General features: G+C 47.8%; 2 protein-coding genes across 2 annotated transcripts; both read left to right on the forward strand.

The window, feature by feature from the left end:
- Positions 1–7,547: 7,547 nt before the first annotated feature.
- gfer (growth factor, augmenter of liver regeneration (ERV1 homolog, S. cerevisiae)) lies at positions 7,548–10,707 on the forward strand. The gene is made up of 3 exons (XM_038983132.1): positions 7,548–7,979; positions 9,636–9,850; positions 10,158–10,707. Exons 1-3 carry the CDS (start codon positions 7,746–7,748, stop codon positions 10,318–10,320), a joined length of 612 nt encoding a protein of 203 aa, XP_038839060.1. The 5' UTR covers positions 7,548–7,745; the 3' UTR covers positions 10,321–10,707.
- Positions 10,708–15,316: 4,609 nt separating this feature from the next.
- On the forward strand, positions 15,317–18,226 carry syngr3a (synaptogyrin 3a). Its single transcript, XM_038983133.1, has 4 exons — positions 15,317–16,064; positions 17,258–17,492; positions 17,610–17,755; positions 17,956–18,226. The coding sequence occupies exons 1-4, from the start codon at positions 15,963–15,965 to the stop codon at positions 18,163–18,165; spliced, it is 693 nt and encodes a 230-aa protein (XP_038839061.1). The 5' UTR covers positions 15,317–15,962; the 3' UTR covers positions 18,166–18,226.
- Positions 18,227–26,440: the final 8,214 nt, after the last annotated feature.

Raw genomic sequence — 26,440 nt, forward strand, 5'->3', positions numbered from 1 at the left:
AGGAAGAGTAGCTGCTATGGGGATCCATAATAAACCCCAGGAAGTGTAGCTGCTATGGGGATCCATAATAAACCCCAGGAAGTGTAGCTGCTATGGGGATCCATAATAAACCCCAGGAAGTGTAGCTGCTATGGGGATCCATAATAAACCACAGGAAGAGTAGCTGCTATGGGGATCCATAATAAACCCCAGGAAGAGTAGCTGCTATGGGGATCCATAATAAACCCCAGGAAGTGTAGCTGCTATGGGGATCCATAATAAACCCCAGGAAGAGTAGCTGCTATGGGGATCCATAATAAACCCCAGGAAGAGTAGCTGCTATGGGGATCCATAATAAACCCCAGGAAGTGTAGCTGCTATGGGGATCCATAATAAACCCCAGGAAGAGTAGCTGCTATGGGGATCCATAATAAACCCCAGGAAGAGTAGCTGCTAATGGGGATCCATAATAAACCCCAGGAAGAGTAGCTGCTATGGGGATCCATAATAAACCCCAGGAAGAGTAGCTGCTATGGGGATCCATAATAAACCCCAGGAAGAGTAGCTGCTAATGGGGATCCATAATAAACCCCAGGAAGAGTAGCTGCTATGGGGATCCATAATAAACCCCAGGAAGAGTAGCTGCTATGGGGATCCATAATAAACCCCAGGAAGAGTAGCTGCTATGGGGATCCATAATAAACCCCAGGAAGTGTAGCTGCTATGGGGATCCATAATAAACCCCAGGAAGAGTAGCTGCTATGGGGATCCATAATAAACCCCAGGAAGTGTAGCTGCTATGGGGATCCATAATAAACCCCAGGAAGTGTAGCTGCTATGGGGATCCATAATAAACCCCAGGAAGTGTAGCTGCTATGGGGATCCATAATAAACCACAGGAAGAGTAGCTGCTATGGGGATCCATAATAAACCCCAGGAAGAGTAGCTGCTATGGGGATCCATAATAAACCCCAGGAAGTGTAGCTGCTATGGGGATCCATAATAAACCCCAGGAAGAGTAGCTGCTATGGGGATCCATAATAAACCCCAGGAAGAGTAGCTGCTATGGGGATCCATAATAAACCCCAGGAAGTGTAGCTGCTATGGGGATCCATAATAAACCCCAGGAAGTGTAGCTGCTATGGGGATCCATAATAAACCCCAGGAAGTGTAGCTGCTATGGGGATCCATAATAAACCACAGGAAGAGTAGCTGCTATGGGGATCCATAATAAACCCCAGGAAGAGTAGCTGCTATGGGGATCCATAATAAACCCCAGGAAGTGTAGCTGCTATGGGGATCCATAATAAACCCCAGGAAGAGTAGCTGCTATGGGGATCCATAATAAACCCCAGGAAGAGTAGCTGCTATGGGGATCCATAATAAACCCCAGGAAGAGTAGCTGCTAATGGGGATCCATAATAAACCCCAGGAAGAGTAGCTGCTATGGGGATCCATAATAAACCCCAGGAAGTGTAGCTGCTATGGGGATCCATAATAAACCCCAGGAAGAGTAGCTGCTAATGGGGATCCATAATAAACCCCAGGAAGAGTAGCTGCTATGGGGATCCATAATAAACCCCAGGAAGAGTAGCTGCTAATGGGGATCCATAATAAACCCCAGGAAGAGTAGCTGCTAATGGGGATCCATAATAAACCCCAGGAAGAGTAGCTGCTATGGGGATCCATAATAAACCCCAGGAAGTGTAGCTGCTATGGGGATCCATAATAAACCCCAGGAAGAGTAGCTGCTATGGGGATCCATAACAAATAAAAATACAGTAATTCGTGCTCACACTCTCACTGTGACATAAGCTGATATAAATGTCCTGGGTAAACAGACCCCACTAGCGAGGCGTGACTGACAGAGTAACTGGCTAGCTAACCAGCCGGCCACTCTCAGCACACCTCTCTGTCTTACCTTTGTTTTTCTGTGTTCGAGAGATCTCTCTCTCTATCTCTCCTATCTTCTCCAGGATACCCATGTTGTCGCAGAGGGCAGGTTACACTTCTAGTCTGGTTACTGCCTGGAGAGAGACACACATCAGACTGGTTACAGCCTGGAGAGAGACACACATCAGACTGGTTACTGCCTGGAGAGAGACACACATCAGACTGGTTACAGCCTGGAGAGAGACACACATCAGACTGGTTACTGCCTGGAGAGAGACACACATCAGACTGGTTACTGCCTGGAGAGAGACACATCAGACTGGTTACAGCCTGGAGAGAGACACACATCAGACTGGTTACTGCCTGGAGAGAGACACATCAGACTGGTTACAGCCTGGAGAGACACACACATCAGACTGGTTACAGCCTGGAGAGAGACACACATCAGACTGGTTACTGCCTGGAGAGAGACACACATCAGACTGGTTACAGCCTGGAGAGAGACACACATCAGACTGGTTACTGCCTGGAGAGAGACACACATCAGACTGGTTACAGCCTGGAGAGAGACACACATCAGACTGGTTACTGCCTGGAGAGAGACACACATCAGACTGGTTACAGCCTGGAGAGAGACACACATCAGACTGGTTACAGCCTGGAGAGAGACACACATCAGACTGGTTACTGCCTGGAGAGAGACATCAGACTGGTTACAGCCTGGAGAGACACACATCAGACTGGTTACAGCCTGGAGAGAGACACACATCAGACTGGTTACTGCCTGGAGAGAGACACACATCAGACTGGTTACTGCCTGGAGAGAGACATCAGACTGGTTACTGCCTGGAGACACACACATCAGACTGGTTACAGCCTGGAGAGAGACACACATCAGACTGGTTACTGCCTGGAGAGAGACATCAGACTGGTTACAGCCTGGAGAGAGACACACATCAGACTGGTTACAGCCTGGAGAGAGACATCAGACTGGTTACTGCCTGGAGAGACACACATCAGACTGGTTACAGCCTGGAGAGAGACACACATCAGACTGGTTACTGCCTGGAGAGAGACATCAGACTGGTTACAGCCTGGAGACACACACATCAGACTGGTTACAGCCTGGAGAGAGACACACATCAGACTGGTTACAGCCTGGAGACACACACATCAGACTGGTTACAGCCTGGAGAGAGACACACATCAGACTGGTTACTGCCTGGAGAGAGACACACATCAGACTGGTTACTGCCTGGAGAGAGACAGACATCAGACTGGTTACTGCCTGGAGAGAGACATCAGACTGGTTACAGCCTGGAGAGAGACACACATCAGTCTGGTTACAGCCTGGAGAGAGACACATCAGACTGGTTACAGCCTGGAGAGAGACACACATCAGACTGGTTACAGCCTGGAGAGAGACACATCAGACTGGTTACAGCCTGGAGAGAGACAGACACACACATCAGACTGGTTACAGCCTGGAGAGAGACACACATCAGACTGGTTACAGCCTGGAGAGAGACACACATCAGACTGGTTACTGCCTGGAGAGAGACACACATCAGACTGGTTACTGCCTGGAGAGAGACAGACATCAGACTGGTTACTGCCTGGAGAGAGACAGACATCAGACTGGTTACAGCCTGGAGAGAGACACACATCAGACTGGTTACTGCCTGGAGAGAGACACATCAGACTGGTTACAGCCTGGAGAGAGACACACATCAGACTGGTTACTGCCTGGAGAGAGACAGACATCAGACTGGTTACAGCCTGGAGAGAGACACACATCAGACTGGTTACTGCCTGGAGAGAGACACATCAGACTGGTTACAGCCTGGAGAGAGACACACATCAGACTGGTTACTGCCTGGAGAGAGACACACATCAGACTGGTTACTGCCTGGAGAGAGACACACATCAGACTGGTTACTGCCTGGAGAGAGACACACATCAGACTGGTTACTGCCTGGAGAGACACACACATCAGACTGGTTACTGCCTGGAGAGAGACACACATCAGACTGGTTACAGCCTGGAGAGAGACAGACATCAGACTGGTTACAGCCTGGAGAGAGACACACATCAGACTGGTTACTGCCTGGAGAGAGACACACATCAGACTGGTTACTGCCTGGAGAGAGACAGACATCAGACTGGTTACAGCCTGGAGAGAGACAGACATCAGACTGGTTACTGCCTGGAGAGAGACACACATCAGACTGGTTACAGCCTGGAGAGAGACAGACATCAGACTGGTTACAGCCTGGAGAGAGACACACATCAGACTGGTTACTGCCTGGAGAGAGACACACATCAGACTGGTTACTGCCTGGAGAGAGACACACATCAGACTGGTTACAGCCTGGAGAGAGACACACATCAGACTGGTTACTGCCTGGAGAGAGACACACATCAGACTGGTTACAGCCTGGAGAGAGACACACATCAGACTGGTTACTGCCTGGAGAGAGACACACATCAGACTGGTTACAGCCTGGAGAGAGACAGACATCAGACTGGTTACAGCCTGGAGAGAGACACACATCAGACTGGTTACTGCCTGGAGAGAGACACACATCAGACTGGTTACTGCCTGGAGAGAGACACACATCAGACTGGTTACAGCCTGGAGAGACACACATCAGACTGGTTACTGCCTGGAGAGAGACAGACATCAGACTGGTTACAGCCTGGAGAGACACACATCAGACTGGTTACTGCCTGGAGAGAGACACACATCAGACTGGTTACTGCCTGGAGAGACACACATCAGACTGGTTACTGCCTGGAGAGAGACAGACACACACTTCTAGTCTGGTTACTGCCTGGAGAGAGACAGACACACTACATCAGACTGGTTACTGCCTGGAGAGAGACAGACACACACATCAGACTGGTTACAGCCTGGAGAGAGACAGACACACACATCAGACTGGTTACAGCCTGGAGAGAGACAGACACACACATCAGACTGGTTACTGCCTGGAGAGAGACAGACACACACATCAGACTGGTTACTGCCTGGAGAGAGACACACATCAGACTGGTTACAGCCTGGAGAGAGACAGACACACACATCAGACTGGTTACTGCCTGGAGAGAGACAGACACACTACATCAGACTGGTTACTGCCTGGAGAGAGACACACATCAGACTGGTTACTGCCTGGAGAGACACACACATCAGACTGGTTACTGCCTGGAGAGACACACACATCAGACTGGTTACTGCCTGGAGAGACACACACATCAGACTGGTTACTGCCTGGAGAGACACACACATCAGACTGGTTACAGCCTGGAGAGAGACACACATCAGACTGGTTACTGCCTGGAGAGACACACACATCAGACTGGTTACTGCCTGGAGAGACACACACATCAGACTGGTTACTGCCTGGAGAGAGACACACATCAGACTGGTTACTGCCTGGAGAGAGACACACATCAGACTGGTTACTGCCTGGAGAGAGACACACATCAGACTGGTTACTGTCTGGAGAGAGACACACATCAGACTGGTTACTGCCTGGAGAGAGACAGACACATCAGACTGGTTACAGCCTGGAGAGAGACACACATCAGACTGGTTACTGCCTGGAGAGAGACACACATCAGACTGGTTACTGCCTGGAGAGACACACACATCAGACTGGTTACAGCCTGGAGAGAGACACACTTCTAGTCTGGTTACAGCCTGGAGAGAGACAGACACACACATCAGACTGGTTACTGCCTGGAGAGAGACACACATCAGACTGGTTACTGCCTGGAGAGAGACAGACACACACATCAGACTGGTTACTGCCTGGAGAGAGACACACATCAGACTGGTTACTGCCTGGAGAGAGACAGACACACACATCAGACTGGTTACTGCCTGGAGAGAGACAGACACACACATCAGACTGGTTACTGCCTGGAGAGAGACAGACACACACATCAGACTGGTTACAGCCTGGAGAGAGACAGACACACACATCAGACTGGTTACTGCCTGGAGAGAGACACACATCAGACTGGTTACTGCCTGGAGAGAGACACACATCAGACTGGTTACTGCCTGGAGAGAGACACACATCAGACTGGTTACTGCCTGGAGAGAGACACACATCAGACTGGTTACTGCCTGGAGAGAGACAGACACACACATCAGACTGGTTACTGCCTGGAGAGAGACAGACACACACATCAGTCTGGTTACTGCCTGGAGAGAGACAGACACACACATCAGACTGGTTACTGCCTGGAGAGAGACACACATCAGACTGGTTACTGCCTGGAGAGAGACACACATCAGACTGGTTACTGCCTGGAGAGAGACACACATCAGACTGGTTACTGCCTGGAGAGAGACACACATCAGACTGGTTACTGCCTGGAGAGAGACACACATCAGACTGGTTACTGCCTGGAGAGAGACACACATCAGACTGGTTACAGCCTGGAGAGAGACAGACACACACATCAGACTGGTTACTGCCTGGAGAGAGACACACATCAGACTGGTTACTGCCTGGAGAGAGACAGACACACTACATCAGACTGGTTACTGCCTGGAGAGAGACAGACACACACATCAGACTGGTTACTGCCTGGAGAGAGACAGACACACTACATCAGACTGGTTACTGCCTGGAGAGAGACACAATACATCAGACTGGTTACTGCCTGGAGAGAAACAGACATCAGACTGGTTACTGCCTGGAGAGAGACAGACACACACATCAGACTGGTTACTGCCTGGAGAGAGACAGACACACTACATCAGACTGGTTACTGCCTGGAGAGAGACAGACACACTACATCAGACTGGTTACAGCCTGGAGAGAGACAGACACACTACATCAGACTGGTTACTGTCTGGAGAGAGACAGACACACTACATCAGACTGGTTACTGTCTGGAGAGAAACAGACACACACATCAGACTGGTTACTGCCTGGAGAGAGACAGACACACTACATCAGACTGGTTACTGTCTGGAGAGAGACAGACACACACAACAGACTGGTTACTGTCTGGAGAGAGACAGACACATCAGACTGGTTACTGCCTGGAGAGAGACAGACACACTACATCAGACTGGTTACTGTCTGGAGAGAAACAGACACACACATCAGACTGGTTACTGCCTGGAGAGAGACAGACACACTACATCAGACTGGTTACTGCCTGGAGAGACACACATCAGACTGGAACCACTGGAGGCTGCTGGGTGGAGGACGGCTCATAATAATGGTTGGAACGGAGCGACTGGAAACCATGTGTTTGATACCATTCCACTCCAGCCATTACCACGAGTCCATCCTCCCGAATTAACGTGCCACCAACCTCCTGTGACTGAAACGTGTCAACACTGCTACTCCACAATAGCCTAGCAAGCTCGCTAACTAGCGTTAGCTTCCCGTGTTAGCCAACTAGTGAGAAGACCGCAACAATAATTGGTCAATCAAATGAAAACTACAGATTTAACTATAAACAAAGAAGTTAACATACAAACACAAAACTGATCCGCAGGTAGTAATATCTATGAAAAATACACTTTAAATGTGTTCGACTCAACTGCATGCATAGAAAAATGACATCACAAACCGGAACTGGAGGGTTCCGTTCTCTTTTCACTCCGGTGGGGAACAAAACATCTAACGTTAACTACCTGGAAAAATAGTTTTTAGTCAATTCTCAAATAGTTTACGGAACACTGTTCGAGTGGACTTACTGCCCTACATGTTTAGAGTTAATTCAATTAATAACATGTGTAGTTGGTGAACATAGAGGCCGGGTATCATATATATAACACATGGAGGAGGAGTTATAAAGCGTTATAACGGAAGCTTTCATCAGCCGCGGGTTCTGGTCCGATGACAGATCCTTCCCACGGTAACACAGCGGACATGGCCGCGTCCACCGGAGGATCATCCACCGCGGGCATCCAGGGGTTCCCCATCATAACCGGCAGACCCCCGGAGGACAGCCCCGGTAAGGACTCGGAGCAGACCGGAGAACCGAAGAAAAAGCCGTGCAGGGCTTGTACCGACTTCAAGTCATGGATGAAGGTCCAGAAAACGCCACAGATCCCAGCAGTAGCGCCACAGGTGAGCTGGGTTCACAGGCAGCAGCCAGGCAGGCTGCGCAAAACATCAACTACAGTTAAGCTCAAAATCACACAGAAAAGAAGCCGTCAATGACGTCCAAATTTGCGCGCAGGAATAGAGAGCGTCAATTCACATACACTGCGTAGCGTATGTTCATTAATTATAATGACAATCCATAGTAAACCGTTGTATTTGTTATGTTCGCTATGTTGCCCTTGTGAATGATTGTTACGTGTTCATTTTGACTCGCCATATGTCCTACGGATACGGGAGCCACGGCACCGCCTCCTGTTATATATTAGCTCATGAACGTGAGGAAAGGTGTAGCTAATACACTCTGGCATGTTTATAAATGATTTAGCTGGTCTCTCTTGAACGGAGTTCCTGGACTTTCCCAGCCGCCTGCCTGGGGTATATATGCCTGTGTTCTCGAAATCAACAAAGGTAGGCTTAAAGGTATTGTTTTCTAATATGTATTATTGGTACAGATAAACTCATCAACACTAAATATACCCTTTTTTAAACTATACATGTCACAATTCCAGACGTAACAATGCACAAACAGTCTATTTTCAAGCAATTTATCTACTCACTTTACCAGCATTGCTTCGACTAGACGTGAGAAAAATGTCTTCCCTTTCCAAAAGAATCAATTACATGACCTAAACGATGCCCATTTCTGCATAATTCAAGCAAGCAATGAGCCCCGTCGGGTCTTTTTAAAAATGTCGGGTGGGGAAGCGAAACTAATGCGTGATAGTGAGAAGGAGAGATGTCGTGTGGGAAAATTGTTTTTTTTCACTCGATCTGTCCACCTTATCGCCTTTAAAATGTAAATAAAACACTAGAAAGAGTTTATATAATGTGTCATTACATACCTATTTGAAGGTTTGTGTCGAATTTGAATCGGGTTTTTAGGGCGGTGCTAAAGTGATCTTAGAAGTAAACAGCGGCTTTGAGAATGATGATCGCATGCAATGATGACGCAATAAATGACTAGGTATCCCCCCCTTACCCCCGTCACTGTCCATTTCTTGTTTTTAAAGGATGAGAGAAGTGCTACACCTGGTGGAGAGAGATTGTACGACAGAAATAGTTGCTTTATGCGTGCTGTACGTTACGACATGACACGTCATGATGTAACGGAGGGTCCGTTTTTTTCAACTTTTCTCCAATACTATAGAGCCATTACCATGTCGATCAGACATTACCGATACAGTCAATGTGCAGGGGCACTGGTTATTTGAGGTAGTATGTACATGTAGGTAGAGTTATTAAAGTGACTATACATAGATGATAACAGAGAGTAGCAATGGTGTAAAGGGGGGCACTGCAAATCATTTGAGTAGCCATTTGACTAGATGTTCAGGAGTCTTATGGCTTGGGGCTAGAAGCTTGGACCTAGACTTGGCGCTCCGGTACCGCTTGCCGTGCGGTAGCAGAGAGAACAGTCTATGACTAGGATGGCTGGAGTCTTTGGCAATTTTTATTTTCTATCCACACTGACATCACCTGAATGATGTCAGGGTGGATAGCCTACTAACTCTGCATGTTTCATCGTGTTGAGTAACGATGACTTGGTAATGCCCATCAGACAACTCAGTCAAGCAGAATGTGTGTCTGTCTGTGTATCCCTGTGTGTGTTTGTGTGTGTAGGCGGCCCAGGCTGAGCATGTGGAGCCCCAGCGGCAGCCGGAGTGTCCGCTGGACAGGGAAGAGTTAGGGCGTAACACCTGGTCCTTCCTGCACACCATGGCAGCTTACTACCCAGACCGGCCCTCCCCCAGACAGCAGACAGACATGGGACAGTTCATCAACCTCTTCTCTAAGGTCTTCCCCTGCGAGGAGTGTGCTGAGGACCTGCGGACAAGGTCAGGGGTTAGGTGTTATGTTAATGTGTGTTGAGAGTTGTATTATTGGTTCTAGTGGGTGAAGGTCACAGATGACTGGGTGACTGGCAGTAGATACAGGTCCACTTCCTGCCCAACTAGATACCCAGGGGTTTCATGCCATGTCATCCACTATGCAGTCGGGCGTCAGATTGCTATATTATTATGTGGTTAGCTGAAATGTTAAATACCTATCCAGGCATTGTAAGATCTGGCAGACTTCTGCAATGTAGTCGTGCAGGGACTCCACCACAGTGTTTACTAATGACATCACTTCCTGTTTCCTCAGGCTGAAGACCAATCAGCCCGACGCCAGTAGTCGCCACGCCCTCTCCCAGTGGCTGTGTGGCGTCCATAACGACGTCAACGCTCGGCTGGGGAAGCAGCAGTTTGACTGTTCCCGCGTGGATGAGAGGTGGAGGGACGGTTGGAAAGATGGCAGCTGTGACTGATCAATCTGTTGATTCATTACCTGGGAACTAAGAGATACAGAAACACGTCTATTGACATCCTGTTTCCTGTATGGTACCGTTTAGGGAACTGTATGGCATCTGAGACAGAGACTATGTTCTGTGTTCTGATTGGCTACGGATCTCTCTGCTCTGCCCAGATCTACATGATGGCTCACTATCAATCTGTTGTCCAGTGTCTTCAGAAAGTATTCAGACCCCTGGACTTATTCTAAATTTTGTTGTGTTACTGCCTGAATTCAACATGGATTACATTGTTGTTTTTCCTTCCTCACCCATCTACACATAATACCCCATACTGACATCACAATACCCCATAATGACATCACAATACCCCATAATGACATCACAATACCCCATACTGACATCACAATACCCCATAATGACATCACAATACCCCATAATGACATCACAATACTCCATAATGACATCACAATACCCCATAATGACAAAAGTGAAAACAGGTTTTTAGAAATGTTATCAAATGTATTGAAAATAAAATACAGAAATATCATAAGTATTCACAGCCCTGAGTCAATACATGTTAGAATCACCTTTGGCAGCGATTACAGCTGTGAGTCTTTCTGGGTAATTCTCTAACAACTTTGCACACCTGAATTGCACAATTTTTGTACATTATATTTTGTGCATGTTTTGGAATACTCCCAGTGTCTGTTGGGAAGCAGACTGAACCAGGTTTTCCTCTAGGATGAAAGGTCTCCCAGTGTCTGTTGGGAAGCAGACTGAACCAGGTTTTCCTCTAGGATGAAAGGTCTCCCAGTGTCTGCTGGGAAACAGACTGAACCAGATTTTCCTGTGCTTGGCTCTAAGCCGTTTCTTTTTATCCTAAAAAAAAACCTCCCTACTCCTTGCCGATGACAAGCATGCACATAACAGGATGCAGCCACCACCATGCTTGACAATATGAAGAGTGGTACCTCGTGATGTTGTGTTGGATTTGCCCCCAAACAAAACACTTTGTATTCAGGACATAAAGTTCATTTCTTAGCCACATTGTTTTGAAGTTTTACTTTACTGTTTATTGCAAACAGGATGCATGTTTTGGAATATTTTTATGCTGTACAGGCTTCCTTCTTTTCACTCTGTCAATTAGGTTAGTATTGTGGAGTAACTACTAGGTTGTTGATCCATCTGTCCTACAGTACCGGTCAAAAGTTTGGACACACCTACTCATTCAAGGATTTTTCTTTATTTTTTACTATTTTCTACATTGTAGAATAATAGTGAAGACATCAAAACTATGAAATAACACATATGGATTCATGTAGTAACCAAAAAAATGTTAAACAAATCAAAATATATTTTATATTTGAGATTCTTCAAAGTAGCCACCCTTTGCCTTGATGGCAGCTTTGCACACTCTTGGCATTCTCTCAACCAGCTTCATGAGGTAGTCACCTGGAATGCATTTCAATTAACAGGTGTGCCTTGTTAATTTGTGGAATTTCTTTCCTTCTTAATACGTTTGAGCCAATCAGTAGTGTTATGACAAGGTAGGGGTGGTATACAGAAGATAGCCCTATTTGGTAAAAGATCAAGTCCATATTATGGCAAGAACAGCTGAAATAAGCAAAGAGAAACGACAGTCCATCATTACTTTAAGACATGAAGGTCAGTCAATATGGAACATTTCAAGAACTTTGAATGTTTCTTCAAGTGCAGTCGCAAAAACCATCAAGCGCTATGATGAAACTGGCTCTCATGAGGACCGCCACAGGAATGGAAGACCCAGAGTTACCTCTGCTGCAGAGGATAAGTTCATTAGAGTTACCAGCCTCAGAAATTGCAGCCCAAATAAATGCTTCACAGAGTTCAAGTAACAGACACATCTCAACATCAACTGTTCAGAGGAGACTGCGTGAATCAGGCCTTCATGGTCAAATTGCTGCAAAGAAACCCCTACTAAAGGACACCAATAATAAGAAGAGACTTGCTTGGGCCAAGAAACACGATCAATGGACATTAGACCGGTGGAAATTTGTCCTTTGGTCTGGAGTCCAAATTGGGGGGGGGGGGGGGGGGGGGGGGGGGCAATGCAAATAGTCTGGGAATCCATTTGAATAGCTGTTCAGGAGTCTTATAGCTGGGGGGTAGAAGCTGTTGAGGAGCCTCTTGGACCTCGACTTGGCGCTCCGGTACCGCCTACCGTGCGGTAGCAGAGAGAACAGTCTATGACTAGGGTGGCTGGAGTCTTTGACAATTTTTAGAGCCTTCCTCTTACACCGCCTGGTGTAGAGTTCCTGGATGGCAGGAAGCTTGGCCCCAGTGATGTACTGGGCCGTACGCACTACCCTCTGTTGTGCCTTGCAGTCGGAGGCCGAGCAGTTGCCATACCAGGCAGTGATGCAACCAGTCAGGATGCTCTCGATGGTGTAGCTGTAGAACCTTTTGAGGATCTGAGGACCCATGCCAAATCTTTTCAGTCTCCTGAGGGGGAAAAGGTTTTGTCGTGCCCTCTTCACGACTGTCTTGGTGTACTTGGACCATGTTAGTTGGCGATGTGGACACCAAGGAACTTGAAGCTCTCAAATCTCCACTACAGCCCCTTCAATGAGAATGGGGGCGTGCTCTGTACTCCTTTTCCTGTAGTCCACAATCATCTCCTTTGTCTTGATCACGTTGAGGGAGAGGTTGTTGTCCTGGCACCACACGGCCAGGTCTCTGACCTCCTCCCTATAGGCTGTCTCATCGTTGTCTGTGATCAGGCCTACTACCACTGTTGTGTCATCAGCAAACTTAATGATGGTGTTGGAGTTGTGCCTGGCCGTGCAGTCATGAGTGAACAGGGAGTACAGAAGGGGGCTGAGCACGCACCCCTGAGGGGCCCCTGTGTTGAAGATCAGCGTGGCAGATGTGTTGTTACCTATCCTTACCACCTGGGGGCGGCCCGTCAGGAAGTCCAGGATCCAGTTGCAGAGGGAGGTGTTTAGTCCCAGAATCATTAGCTTAGTGATGAGCTTTGAGGGCACTATGGTGTTGAACTGTAGTCAATGAACAGCCTTTTCACATACAGTGGGGCAAAAAAGTATTTAGCTTTTTTGTAATTAATTAATACTTATTTTCCACCATAATTTGCAAATAAATTCATTAAAAATCCTACAATGTGATTTTCTGGATTTTTTTTTCTCATTTTGTCTGTCATGGTTGAAGTGTACCTATGATGAAAATTACAGGCCTCTCTCATCTTTTTAAGTGGGAGAACTTGCACAATTGGTGGCTGACTAAATACTTTTTTGCCCCACTGTAGGTGTTCCTTTTGTCCAGGTGGGAAATACTTATTTAAGCTTTTCATTTTTTATTAATTTGTTAAAAAAAAATCTAAAAACATAATTCCACTTAGACATTTTGTATTGTATGTATTATAGATCCCCAAAAATCTCAATGGATTTTATAATAACTTATATTATTAGGGTATTTAATCCATTTTAAATTCAGGCTGTAACACAACAATATGTTGAAAAGTCAAGGGGTCTGAATACTTTCTGAAGGCGCTGCAGATATTTAAACATATCGAAGACACTGGCACATATTTCCCTGTGGAAAATCCCTTTGTGGAAAATCCCTGCCAGTCTGAGTCTCCCATCCACTGTGCCTATATGTATAGCATAGATCTGTGGAAAATCCCTGCCAGTCTGAGTCTCCCATCCACTGTGCCTATATGTATAGCATAGATCTGTGGAAAATCCCTGCCAGTCTGAGTCTCCCATCCACTGTGCCTATATGTATAGCATAGATCTGTGGAAAATCCCTGCCAGTCTGAGTCTCCCATCCACTGTGCCTATATGTATAGCATAGATCTGTGGAAAATCCCTGCCAGTCTGAGTCTCCCATCCACTGTGCCTATATGTATAGCATAGATCTGTGGAAAATACCTGCCAGTCTGAGTCTCCCATCCACTGTGCCTATATGTATAGCATAGATCTGTGGAAAATACCTGCCAGTCTGAGTCTCCCATCCACTGTGCCTATATGTATAGCATAGATCTGTGGAAAATACCTGCCAGTCTGAGTCTCCCATCCACTGTGCCTATATGTATAGCATAGATCTGTGGAAAATACGTGCCAGTCTGAGTCTCCCATCCACTGTGCCTATATGTATAGCATAGATCTGTGGAAAATACCTGCCAGTCTGAGTCTCCCATCCACTGTGCCTATATGTATAGCATAGATCTGTGGAAAATCCCTGCCAGTCTGAGTCTCCCATCCACTGTGCCTATATGTATAGCATAGATCTGTGGAAAATACCTGCCAGTCTGAGTCTCCCATCCACTGTGCCTATATGTATAGCATAGATCTGTGGAAAATACCTGCCAGTCTGAGTCTCCCATCCACTGTGCCTATATGTATAGCATAGATCTGTGGAAAATACCTGCCAGTCTGAGTCTCCCATCCACTGTGCCTATATGTATAGCATAGATCTGTGGAAAATCCCTGCCAGTCTGAGTCTCCCATCCACTGTGCCTATATGTATAGCATAGATCTGTGGAAAATACCTGCCAGTCTGAGTCTCCCATCCACTGTGCCTATATGTATAGCATAGATCTGTGGAAAATCCCTGCCAGTCTGAGTCTCCCATCCACTGTGCCTATATGTATAGCATAGATCTGTGGAAAATCCCTGCCAGTCTGAGTCTCCCATCCACTGTGCCTATATGTATAGCATAGATCTGTGGAAAATACCTGCCAGTCTGAGTCTCCCATCCACTGTGCCTATATGTATAGCATAGATCTGTGGAAAATACCTGCCAGTCTGAGTCTCCCATCCACTGTGCCTATATGTATAGCATAGATCTGTGGAAAATCCCTGCCAGTCTGAGTCTCCCATCCACTGTGCCTATATGTATAGCATAGATCTGTGGAAAATCCCTGCCAGTCTGAGTCTCCCATCCACTGTGCCTATATGTATAGCATAGATCTGTGGAAAATACCTGCCAGTCTGAGTCTCCGATCCACTGTGCCTATATGTATAGCATAGATCTGTGGAAAATACCTGCCAGTCTGAGTCTCCCATCCACTGTGCCTATATGTATAGCATAGATCTGTGGAAAATACCTGCCAGTCTGAGTCTCCCATCCACTGTGCCTATATGTATAGCATAGATCTGTGGAAAATACCTGCCAGTCTGAGTCTCCCATCCACTGTGCCTATATGTATAGCATAGATCTGTGGAAAATACCTGCCAGTCTGAGTCTCCCATCCACTGTGCCTATATGTATAGCATAGATCTGTGGAAAATACCTGCCAGTCTGAGTCTCCCATCCACTGTGCCTATATGTATAGCATAGATCTGTGGAAAATCCCTGCCAGTCTGAGTCTCCCATCCACTGTGCCTATATGTATAGCATAGATCTCCTTCCTCCTATAGCTCATCAACAGATGTGTAGTCTAGACCTCCTACCTCCTCAACAGTAGATGCGACTGCTGTATTGATGCCACAGCAGCCCTGTGAGTGTTCCCGCTTCGTCGAGCACGCCCCCGCCCAGTAGCAGCGTGCACGTCGTGTGCGCGCAGGACCCTTCCCTACAGTACAAGACAGTACCAAACCGAGCCTGGAGCCTGACGCAAGGTAGCGCACCCAGAGAACAGCGAGAGAGAGAGAGAGAAGATGGACGGAGTGGGATCGTTCGGAGCGGGCCTGGCAGGTGCTGCCTTCGACCCGGTTTCCTTCATCAAGCAACCGACCACCATCCTCAGGGTCCTGTCCTGGGTAAGAGACCGACAGAGAACGGGGTCTGTCGGGGCGTCCTCCCTCGGCCTGCCGCTCGGTAGCGGGTGATCGCTCCGTGGAGCGCTGCAGATAAGAGGCTGGAAACGGCAATAGGCTTATAGATGGACGGGGTCCCGGGGAGAGGAGGCTGTCGAATAACGGTCCATCCTGTTCAGATACACAGATACGGGCCATGTTTAAGACCTCCGGTCGTTTTCTAAAACAGATTTTGAAAGAATGTCAAAAAAAATGAATGTGGCCTTAAAATGTATTGAATTAGGTAGCTAGGCTACTGATGATAACTAGACTGTTGCGTTTAGAGACATGTATATTTATGACGTCTATCTGTCGGCCTTAAGCAGACCTACATCAGATTATTATTATAGCCTGTGTGTGTATAAAGACTGTGAGTTTGTGATATGGAACATTCCACCGCCACTCCCCGGGAGGGGACCGTAATAGTGGCGTCGCATCCTCTCGCTCTCTATTCGCCAGTGTGGATCCTTCTCCATGTGTTACTACCCCGGTGGTTGTCGTTACAGTGACCGGATAGTGGCGTCGCGTCCTCTCTCTCTCTATTCGCCAGTGTGGATCATTCTCCATGTGTTACTACCCCGGTGGTTGTCGTTACAGTGACCGGATAGTGGCGTCGCATCCCCTCTCTCTCTATTCGCCAGTGTGGATCATTCTCCATGTGTTACTACCCCGGCGGTTGTCGTTACAGTGACCGGATAGTTCTACTACAGAGTGAAGATACATGAGTTACTACCCCGGTGCTTGTCGTTACAGGGACCGGATAGTTCTACTACAGAGTGAAGATACATGTGTGATCTACAGTGGAAAAGGATTTGTCCCCTTTCTGATGTTCTCTATTTGTGAATATTTTTGAAACGGAATGTTATCAGATCTTCAACCAAAACATAATATTAGATAAAGGGGAACCTGCGTTTACAAATAACAAAAACATGTTCTATGTATTTTATTTAATTAATCAATTAAATAAGTATGTACTTTTGGTTCATTCAGGTGTATCTCCTCTCCTCTCCTCTCCTCTCCTCTCCTCTCCTCTCCTCTCCTCTCCTCTCCTCTCCTCTCCTCTCCCCTCCCCTCCCCTCCCCTCCCCTCCCCTCCTCTCCTCTCCTCTCCTCTCCTCTCCTCTCCTCTCCTCTCCTCTCCTCTCCTCTCCTCCTCAGGTATTCTCCCTGGTGGTGTTTGCCTCTATAGTGAACGAGGGCTATGTGAACCTGGGTAGTGAACGTCTCCACTGTGTGTTCAATAAGAACGCTGATGCGTGTAACTACGGAGTGTTCTGTGGTCTGCTGGGCTTGTTGCTGTGTTCCTTCTTCTTCCTGCTGGATGTCAAGTTCCAACAGATCAGCTCTATTAAGGACAGGAAGAAGGCTGTGATGCTGGAGGTCGGGCTTTCAGGTGGGCCAAACACACAGACACTCTTTAGTTCAATGGGGGTTGGAGAAAATGTCAACCTGTGTATGCTGTGATTGGTTGGCTGTCCTCTGACTGTGTGCTGTGATTGGTGGTTTTCAGGTTTCTGGACGTTCCTGTGGTTTGTGAGTTTCTGTTTCCTGGCCAATCAGTGGTCTAGGACCGCCCCTAAGGACCTGCCACTCAACCAGGGGGCCGACGCAGCCAGGGCCTCTATCGCCTTCTCATTCTTCTCCATCCTCACCTGGGTACACACACACACACACACACACACACACACACACACACACACACACACACACACACACACACACACACACACACACACACACACACTTCTCCTCTTCCTTCTTCTCCTCCTTCTCTTCCTCTTCCTTCTCCCCCCCTCTTTCTCCTCCTCCTCCTTCTCCTCATTCTTCTTCCCCCCTTGTTCTTCTCCTCCCTCCAGGCTGGTCTGACTGTGCGTGCAGTCCAGAAATATCTCCTGGGAACAGACATGACCCTCTTCACCACCGACCATCTGGACGGAGTCGCCCCGGTAACACCATACCCCCCCACCACCGGGGGCGCCATCGAGCCCAGCGACAACTACCAGAGCCCCCCGTTCACAGAGGGGCTGGAAGCCCCCGCCCCCACATACCAGGTCCCCATATACTAGTCTCTCCCTGTCCTACTAGTCCCTCCCTGTCCTACTAGTCCCTCCCTGTCCTACTAGTCCCTCCCTGTCCTACTAGTCCCTCCCTGTCCTACTAGCCCCTCCCTGTCCTACTAGTCCCTCCCTGTCCTACTAGTCCCTCCCTGTCCTACTAGTCCCTCCCTGTCCCCCTAGTCCCTCCCTGTTCCCATCTCCCTGTCCTACTAGTCCCTCCCTACTAGTCCCTCCCTGTCCCCCTAGTCCCTCCCTGTCCTACTAGTCCCTCCCTGTCCTACTAGTCCCTCCCTGTCCTACTAGTCCCTCCATGTCCTACTAGTCCCTCCCTGTCCTACTAGTCCCTCCCTGTCCCCCTAGTCCCTCCCTGTCCTACTAGACCCTCCCTGTCCCCCTAGTCCTTCCCTGTCCCACTAGTCCCTCCCTGTCCTACTAGTCCCTCCCTGTCCTACTAGTCCCTCCCTGTCCTATTAGTCCCTCCCTGTCCCCCTAACCCCTTCCTGTCCTACTAGTCCCTCCCTGTCCTACTAGTCCCTCCCTGTCCCACTAGTCCCCCCCTGTCCTACTAGCCCCTCCCTGTCCTACTAGTCCCTCCCTATCCCCCCCTGTCCTACTAGTCCCTCCCTGTCCTACTAGTCCCCCCCTGTCCTACTAGTCCCTCCCTGTCCTACTAGTCCCTCCCTGTCCCCCCCTGTCCTACTAGCCCCTCCATGTCCTACTAGTCCCTCCCTGTCTCCCCTGTCCTACTAGTCCCTCCCTGTCCTACTAGTCCCTCCCTGTCCTACTAGTCCCTCCCTATCCCCCCCTGTCCTACTAGTCCCTCCCTGTCCTACTAGTCCCCCCCTGTCCTACTAGTCCCTCCCTGTCCTACTAGTCCCTCCCTGTCCTACTAGTCCCTCCCTGTCCCCCCCTGTCCTACTAGCCCCTCCATGTCCTACTAGTCCCTCCCTGTCCCCCCTGTCCTACTAGTCCCTCCCTGTCCTACTAGTCCCTCCCTGTCCTACTAGTCCCTCCCTGTCCTACTAGTCCCTCCCTGTCCCCCCCTGTCCTACTAGTCCCTCCCTGTCCCCCCCTGTCCTACTAGTCCCCCCCTGTCCTACTAGTCCCTCCCTGTCCCCCCCTGTCCTACTAGTCCCTCCCTGTCCTACTAGTCCCTCCCTGTCCTACTAGCCCCTCCCTGTCCTACTAGTCCCTCCCTGTCCTACTAGTCCCTCCCTGTCCCTCCCTGTCCTACTAGTCCCTCCCGGTCCCCCTAGCCCCTCCCTGTCCTACTAGTCCCTCCCTGTTCCCACCCCCCTGTCCTACTAGTCCCTCCCTATCCTACTAGTCCCTCCCTGTCCTACTAGCCCCTCCCTGTCCTACTAGCCCCTCCCTGTCCTACTAGCCCCTCCCTGTCCTACTAGTCCCTCCCTGTCCTAATAGCCCCTCCCTGTCCTACTAGTCCCTCCCTGTCCTACTAGCCCCTCCCTGTCCTACTAGCCCCTCCCTGTCCTACTAGTCCCTCCCTGTCCTACTAGTCCCTCCCTGTCCTACTAGCCCCTCCCTGTCCTACTAGCCCCTCCCTGTCCTACTAGCCCCTCCCTGTCCTACTAGTCCCTCCCTGTCCTACTAGCCCCTCCCTGTCCTACTAGCCCCACCCTGTCCTACTAGCCCCTCCCTGTCCTACTAGTCCCTCCCTGTCCTACTAGTCCCTCCCTGTCCCCCTAGTCCCTCCCTGTCCCACTAGCCCCTCCCTGTCCCACTAGCCCCTCCCTGTCCTACTAGCCCCTCCCTGTCCCCCTAGTCCCTCCCTGTCCCCCTAGTCCCTCCCTGTCCCCCTAGTCCCTCCCTGTCTCCCTAGTCCCTCCCTGTCCCCCTAGTCCCTCCCTGTCCCCCTAGTCCCTCCCTGTCCTACTAGTCCCTCCCTGTCCCTCCCTGTCCTACTAGTCCCTCCCTGTCCCCCTAGTCCCTCCCTGTCCTACTAGCCCCTCCCTGTCCTACTAGTCCCTCCCGGTCCTACTAGTCCCTCCCTGTCCTACTAGTCCCTCCCTGTCCTACTAGTCCCTCCCTGTCCCCCTAGTCCCTCCCTGTCCTACTAGCCCCTCCCTGTCCTACTAGCCCCTCCCTGTCCTACTAGCCCCTCCCTGTCCTACTAGTCCCTCCCTGTCCCCCTAGTCCCTCCCTGTCCTACTAGTCCCTCCCTGTCCCCCTAGTCCCTCCCTGTCCTACTAGTCCCTCCCTGTCCTACTAGGTCCCTCCCTGTCCCCCTAGTCCCTCCCGGTCCCCCTAGTCCCTCCCTGTTCCCACCTCCCTGTCCTACTAGTCCCTCCCTGTCCTACTAGCCCCTCCCTGTCCTACTAGCCCCCCCTGTCCTACTAGTCCCTCCCTGTCCTACTACTCCCTCCCTGTCCTACTAGTCCCTCCCTGTCCCCACATACCAGGTCCTATCCACTAGAGAACATAGTGCTGGAGGGGACCTAGTTACATGTACAGTACCTCCCTGTCCTACTAGTCCCTCCCTGTCCTACTAGTCCCTCCCTGTCCTACTAGTCCCTCCCTGTCCCCCTAGTCCCTCCCGGTCCCCCTAGTCCCTCCCTGTCCTACTAGCCCCTCCCTGTCCTACTAGTCCCTCCCTGTCCTACTAGTCCCTCCCTGTCCTACTAGTCCCTCCCTGTCCCCCTAGTCCCTCCCGGTCCCCCTAGTCCCTCCCTGTCCTACTAGTCCCTCCCTGTCCTACTAGTCCCTCCCTGTCCTACTAGTCCCTCCCTGTCCTACTAGCCCCTCCCTGTCCTACTAGTCCCTCCCTGTCCTACTAGTCCCTCCCTGTCCTACTAGTCCCTCCCTGTCCTACTAGCCCCACCCTGTCCTACTAGTCCCTCCCTGTCCTACTAGTCCCTCCCTGTCCTACTAGCCCCACCCTGTCCTACTAGTCCCTCCCTGTCCTACTAGTCCCTCCCTGTCCTACTAGTCCCTCCCTGTCCTACTAGTCCCTCCCTGTCCTACTAGTCCCTCCCTGTCCTACTAGTCCCTCCCTGTCCTACTAGTCCCTCCCTGTACCAGGTCCTATCCACTAGAGAACATAGTGCTGGAGGGGACCTAGTTACATGTACAGTACCTCCCTGTCCTACTAGCCCCTCCCTGTCCTACTAGTCCCTCCCTGTCCTACTAGTCCCTCCCTGTCCTACTAGTCCCTCCCTGTACCAGGTCCTATCCACTAGAGAACATAGTGCTGGAGGGGACCTAGTTCCATGTACAGTACCTCCATGGTAATGTTTTTAAGGGGATGTTCCTGGGTTAGGTGTTATCTGCATGTTCTGTAAGACTAAGTGCCAAACTGTCCTGTGTGTCTGACAATGACTGGAGATAGTAACTTTCACCACTATGATGTTAACGTGACCAAGTGCAATATCTCCCTCCACCCAGTGGCCACTCTGCCGACCAGTCATACACTATTCCCTATGTAGTGCACTACTGATGGTCAGCTGAGCCTTTACCACCAGTCATACACTATTCCCTATGTAGTGCACTACTGCTGGCCAGCCGAGCCTTTACCACCAGTGCACTTTGTAGGGTAATAGTGGTTTCAGATGTGCCCTAACTAATGTGTGCAAACATCACAGAAGATAATGGCTTGTTTATGTTTACTTTCTAGAAGTGGTTTGTTTACATTTAGAAGCTATTTATTTACATTCTAGAAGCTGTTTGTTTACGTTCTAGAAGCTGTTTGTTTATGTTCTAGAAGGTGTTTGTTTACATTCTAGAAGTGGTTTGTTTACATTTAGAAGCTGTTTATTTACATTCTAGAAGCTGTTTGTTTACATTCTAGAATCTTTTTATGTTTCTTTCTTAGAAGCTGTTTGTTTACGTTCTAGAAGCTGTTTGTTTACATTCTAGAAGATGTTTGTTTACATTCTGGAAGCTGTTTGTTTACATTCTAGAAGATGTTTGTTTACATTCTGGAAGCTGTTTGTTTACATTCTAGAAGATGTTTGTTTACATTCTGGAAGCTGTTTGTTTACATTCTAGAAGATGTTTGTTTACATTCTGGAAGCTGTTTGTTTACATTCTAGAAGATGTTTGTTTACATTCTGGAAGCTGTTTGTTTACATTCTAGAAGATGTTTGTTTACATTCTGGAAGCTGTTTGTTTACATTCTAGAAGATGTTTTTACGTTCAAGAATCTTTTTATGTTTCATTTCTAGAAACTGTTTTTTTTCCATTCTGGAAGCTGCCAAACTGCCCTGCTAGTTGTCTTCTCTCACAGAGCATCAGTCAGTCAGCTACCCAGAGATCAACTAGACCATGATGGCTCTTTATCACTGTATATACCCTGGGTCTGGGTCTCTCTAAATCTGCTCTGAGGAATACAACCCTGCTCATTGTTACCATGGTGACAACACACCCACACACACTCACTAGCAAACCTCACTGCCCAGTGTGTGTGTGTGTGTCTGTGTGTGTGTGTGGTATTTGTTGTTTCAGGTCTGAAAAAAAAAAAGACAAGTAAAGCATTCTTCTGTTGGTGGTGTTCTGGAACAGAGGTGTTCTAGAACAGAGTTGTTCTGGAACAGAGGTGTTCTAGAACAGAGTTGTTCTGGAACAGAGGTGTTCTAGAACAGAGTTGTTCTGGAACAGAGGTGTTCTAGAACAGAGGTGTTCTAGAACAGAGGTGTTCTGGAACAGAGGTGTTCTGGAACAGAGTTGTTCCGGAACAGAGTTGTTCTGGAACAGAGGTGTTCTGAACCATCTTGTACAGTGTCTCTAGGTGAAGCCTAGACATGACATGTCACTGTCTGTATTGACAGTCATATTACATATTATATTACAATCTAAGAGGTTTTGTGTTTGTTGATATAAAAGTTAACAGATAATACTGAATATAACTGACCTCCAGAAAGCCTCGTCTGTGGTGCCATCTGCTCCTTGTAACACTAGCGGTGTAACAGCGCCCTCTAGCGGCCGAGGGACTAGAGCTTTTAAAGGTCCAATGCAGCAGCACTTTTTTAATCTTAATATCAAATCATTTCTGACTAACAAATTAGTACATTTCTGTGATTCTTTTTGACCAATTTTAATTGAAAATAAACAAAAATAGCTTCTTAGCAAAGAGTAATTTCTCAAGCAAGCAATTTTGCTAGGACTGTCCGAGTGAGTCTGAGTGGTGAGGGGGAAACGAGCTGTCATTGGCAGAGAGATTTCGAACTCTCTTATTGGTCTATTAACTAATTAACCGCCTGGTGATGTCACCAGGCAGGCCAAAACTCCATCCCACTAAAACAGGCTGAAATCTCAGGCGGTCTTTTCAAAACAGCTCGGACTCTAAAAACGGCATTATCAATTTCACAGTATTATTACAACATCATAGCGTAGAAATATATCAAACAACGGAATGTTTTTGACTGCCTTGGGCCTTTAAAAGAAGTGTAAAAGTGATGAATGTAATATTGTGTGGGCAAAATGTTCTGTTCTGAATTCTGTGTAATTATGAATTTTGATTTAAAAAGAGCCGTTTTGATTTTGAAAATTCATTTGATCTGAATTGAGATGGGAAAAAGTTGATTTACCCCTAAAACACGACTGAAAGGTTGAATAAAATGACACATAGCACGTACAGTATAACGAACAGAGTTCAGGGAAACTCAAGGATGGCCAATATACAGGACCAGTCAAAAGGATGGACACAACTACTCATTCCAGGGTTTTAATTTGTACTATTTTCTACATTGTAGAATAATAGCGAAGACATCAAAACTATGAAATAATCCCTATTAAATGTAGAACGTCCTCTGGGTCTAATAGACCGATTAAAGATGAGTCATATCACTTTTAAAATGTATTCCCTTTAAATTATGGCGTTAACAACCGGTCATGTTTTCAGCTGATTGTCAAACTATCACTTCCCTAAAGACGCTCCTGTCGGCCGCGCATGTTTGTCCACCGGCCATTTGATGAATGGAAAGAGATCTGTTACAGAAACAAACCGGAAGTGTAAGGACATTCAGTGGTTGTCATTGGTAACCATTAGGCTTGTAGCCTGAATTGATGTGTCCGCCGCTGTAAACGCGCGTCGCAGTCTGTCTCCGCCGCTGTAGACGCGCGTCGCAGTCCGTCTCCGCCTTGCTAGAAATGTTGTGCTCTTGTCGAACGCAATTTGGAGGGAATGCTGCCCGTTTTATTAAAGTCAATTCGCTCATTTACATGCAGATGACATGCGGTAATGTTAATCCTTAAGAGTTTATTGAGTTTAGTGCGTCAATCTCAGTAACACAATACAAAAATCACCATCAAAACGTATCAGTTTATGATAGAGATGTGTTTGTTGTTGCATGTTGCTCAATGCACCGCATCCTCCTGGCGGCATTCCGCATCTGCGGTGGAAGGTGACGGAGCTACCGCAGTGTCTGACAGAACATGAGACGCCCCGACAATCAGAGAACCGTTTGGGCTTCTCCGTTTAGCTCTACGACCCCCCACAAGTGTCATAGGACTCCTATGAAGGTCACCTGGTGCCGGTAAACAAATTAATAAATGGAAGTATGGAGGTAGTTATGTTAAATATGTCCAAAAAAACCGACAATATTTCCTGATCTTTCTAAAGTCTGGACACACCTACTCATTCAATTATGTTTGTTTTACTATTTTCTACATTGTAGAATAATAGTGAAGACATCAACTATGAAACAACACATGGAATCATGTAGTAACCAAGAAAGTGTTAAACAAATCAAAATATATTTTATATGAGATTCTTCAAAGTAGCCTTGATGACAGCTTTGCACACTCTTGGCATTCTCTCAACCAGCTTCACCTGGAATGCTTTTCCAACAGTCTTGAAGGAGTTCCCACATATGCTGAGCACTTGTTGGCTGCTTTTCCTTCACTCTGCGGTCCAACTCATCCCAAACCATCTCAATTGGGTTGAGGTCAGGGGATTGTGGAGCCCAGGTTATCTGATGCAGCACTCCATCACTCTCCTTCTTGGTCAAATAGCCATTACACAGCCTGGAGGTGTGTTGGGTCATTGTCCTGTTGAAAAACAAATGATAGTCCCACTAAGCCCAAACCAGATGGGATGGTGTATCGCTGCAGAATGCTGTGGTAGCCATGCTGGTTAAGTGTGCCTTGAATTCTAAATAAATCACAGACAGTGTCACCAGCATTTCAGTTGAATACATTCAGTTGGACAACTGACTAGGTATCCCCCTTTCCCAAAGCACCCCCACACCATCACACCTCCTCCTCCATGCTTCACGGTGGGAACCACACATGCAGAGATCATCCTTTCACCTACTCTGCGTCTCACAAAGATACGGTTGGAACCAAAGATCTCAAATTTGGACTCATCAGACCAAAGGACAGATTTCCACCGGTCTAATGTTCATTGCTCATGCTTCTTGGCCCAAGCAAGTCTCTTCTTCTTATTGGTGTCCTTTAGTAGTGGTTTCTTTGCAGCAATTTGACCATAAAGGCCTGATTCACGCAGTCTCCTCTGAACAGTTGATGTTGAGATGTGTCTGTTACTTGAACTCTGTGAAGCATTTATTTGGGCTGCAATCTGAGGCTGGTAACTCTAATGAACTTATCCTCTGCAGCAGAGGTAACTCTGGGTCTTCCTTTCCTGTGGCGGTCCTCATGAGAGACAGTTTCATCATGATGGTTTTTGCGACTGCACATGAAACTTTCTTGAAAATTCTTGACATTTTCCTGATTGACTGACCTTCATGTCTTAAAGTAATGATGGACTGTCGTTTCTCTTTGCTTATTTGAGATGTTCTTGCCATAATATGGACTTGGTCTTTTACCAGATATGGCTCTCTTCTGTATACCACTCCTACCTTGTCACAACACTACTGATTGGCTCAAACACATTAAGAAGGAAAGAAATTCCACAAATTAACAAGACACATGTTAATTGAAATGCATTCCAGGTGACTACCTCATGAAGCTGGTTGAGAGAATGCCAAGAGTGTGCAAAGCTACCATCAAGGCAAAGGGTGGCTACTTTGAAGAATCTCAAATATAAAACATATTTTGATTTGTTTAACACTTTTTTGGTTACTACATGATTCCATATGTATTATTTCATAGTTTTGATATCTTCACTCTTATTCTACAATGTAGAAAATAGTAAAAAATAAAGAAAAACCCTTGAATGAGTAGGTGTGTCCTAACTGTTGACTGGTACTGTAGGACAGACACTTCAAAAACCTTGTTTCTCATCATTTATTTTTCAGTCTTGTTTTTCCATTGATGAATGTGTTACTCACTGTGTTTCTATGGGCGTTAGTTGTAAAGGCCAACATCT

The sequence above is a fragment of the Salvelinus namaycush genome, unplaced genomic scaffold (assembly GCF_016432855.1).
Source record: "Salvelinus namaycush isolate Seneca unplaced genomic scaffold, SaNama_1.0 Scaffold1471, whole genome shotgun sequence".
Classification (NCBI taxonomy): domain Eukaryota; kingdom Metazoa; phylum Chordata; class Actinopteri; order Salmoniformes; family Salmonidae; genus Salvelinus; species Salvelinus namaycush.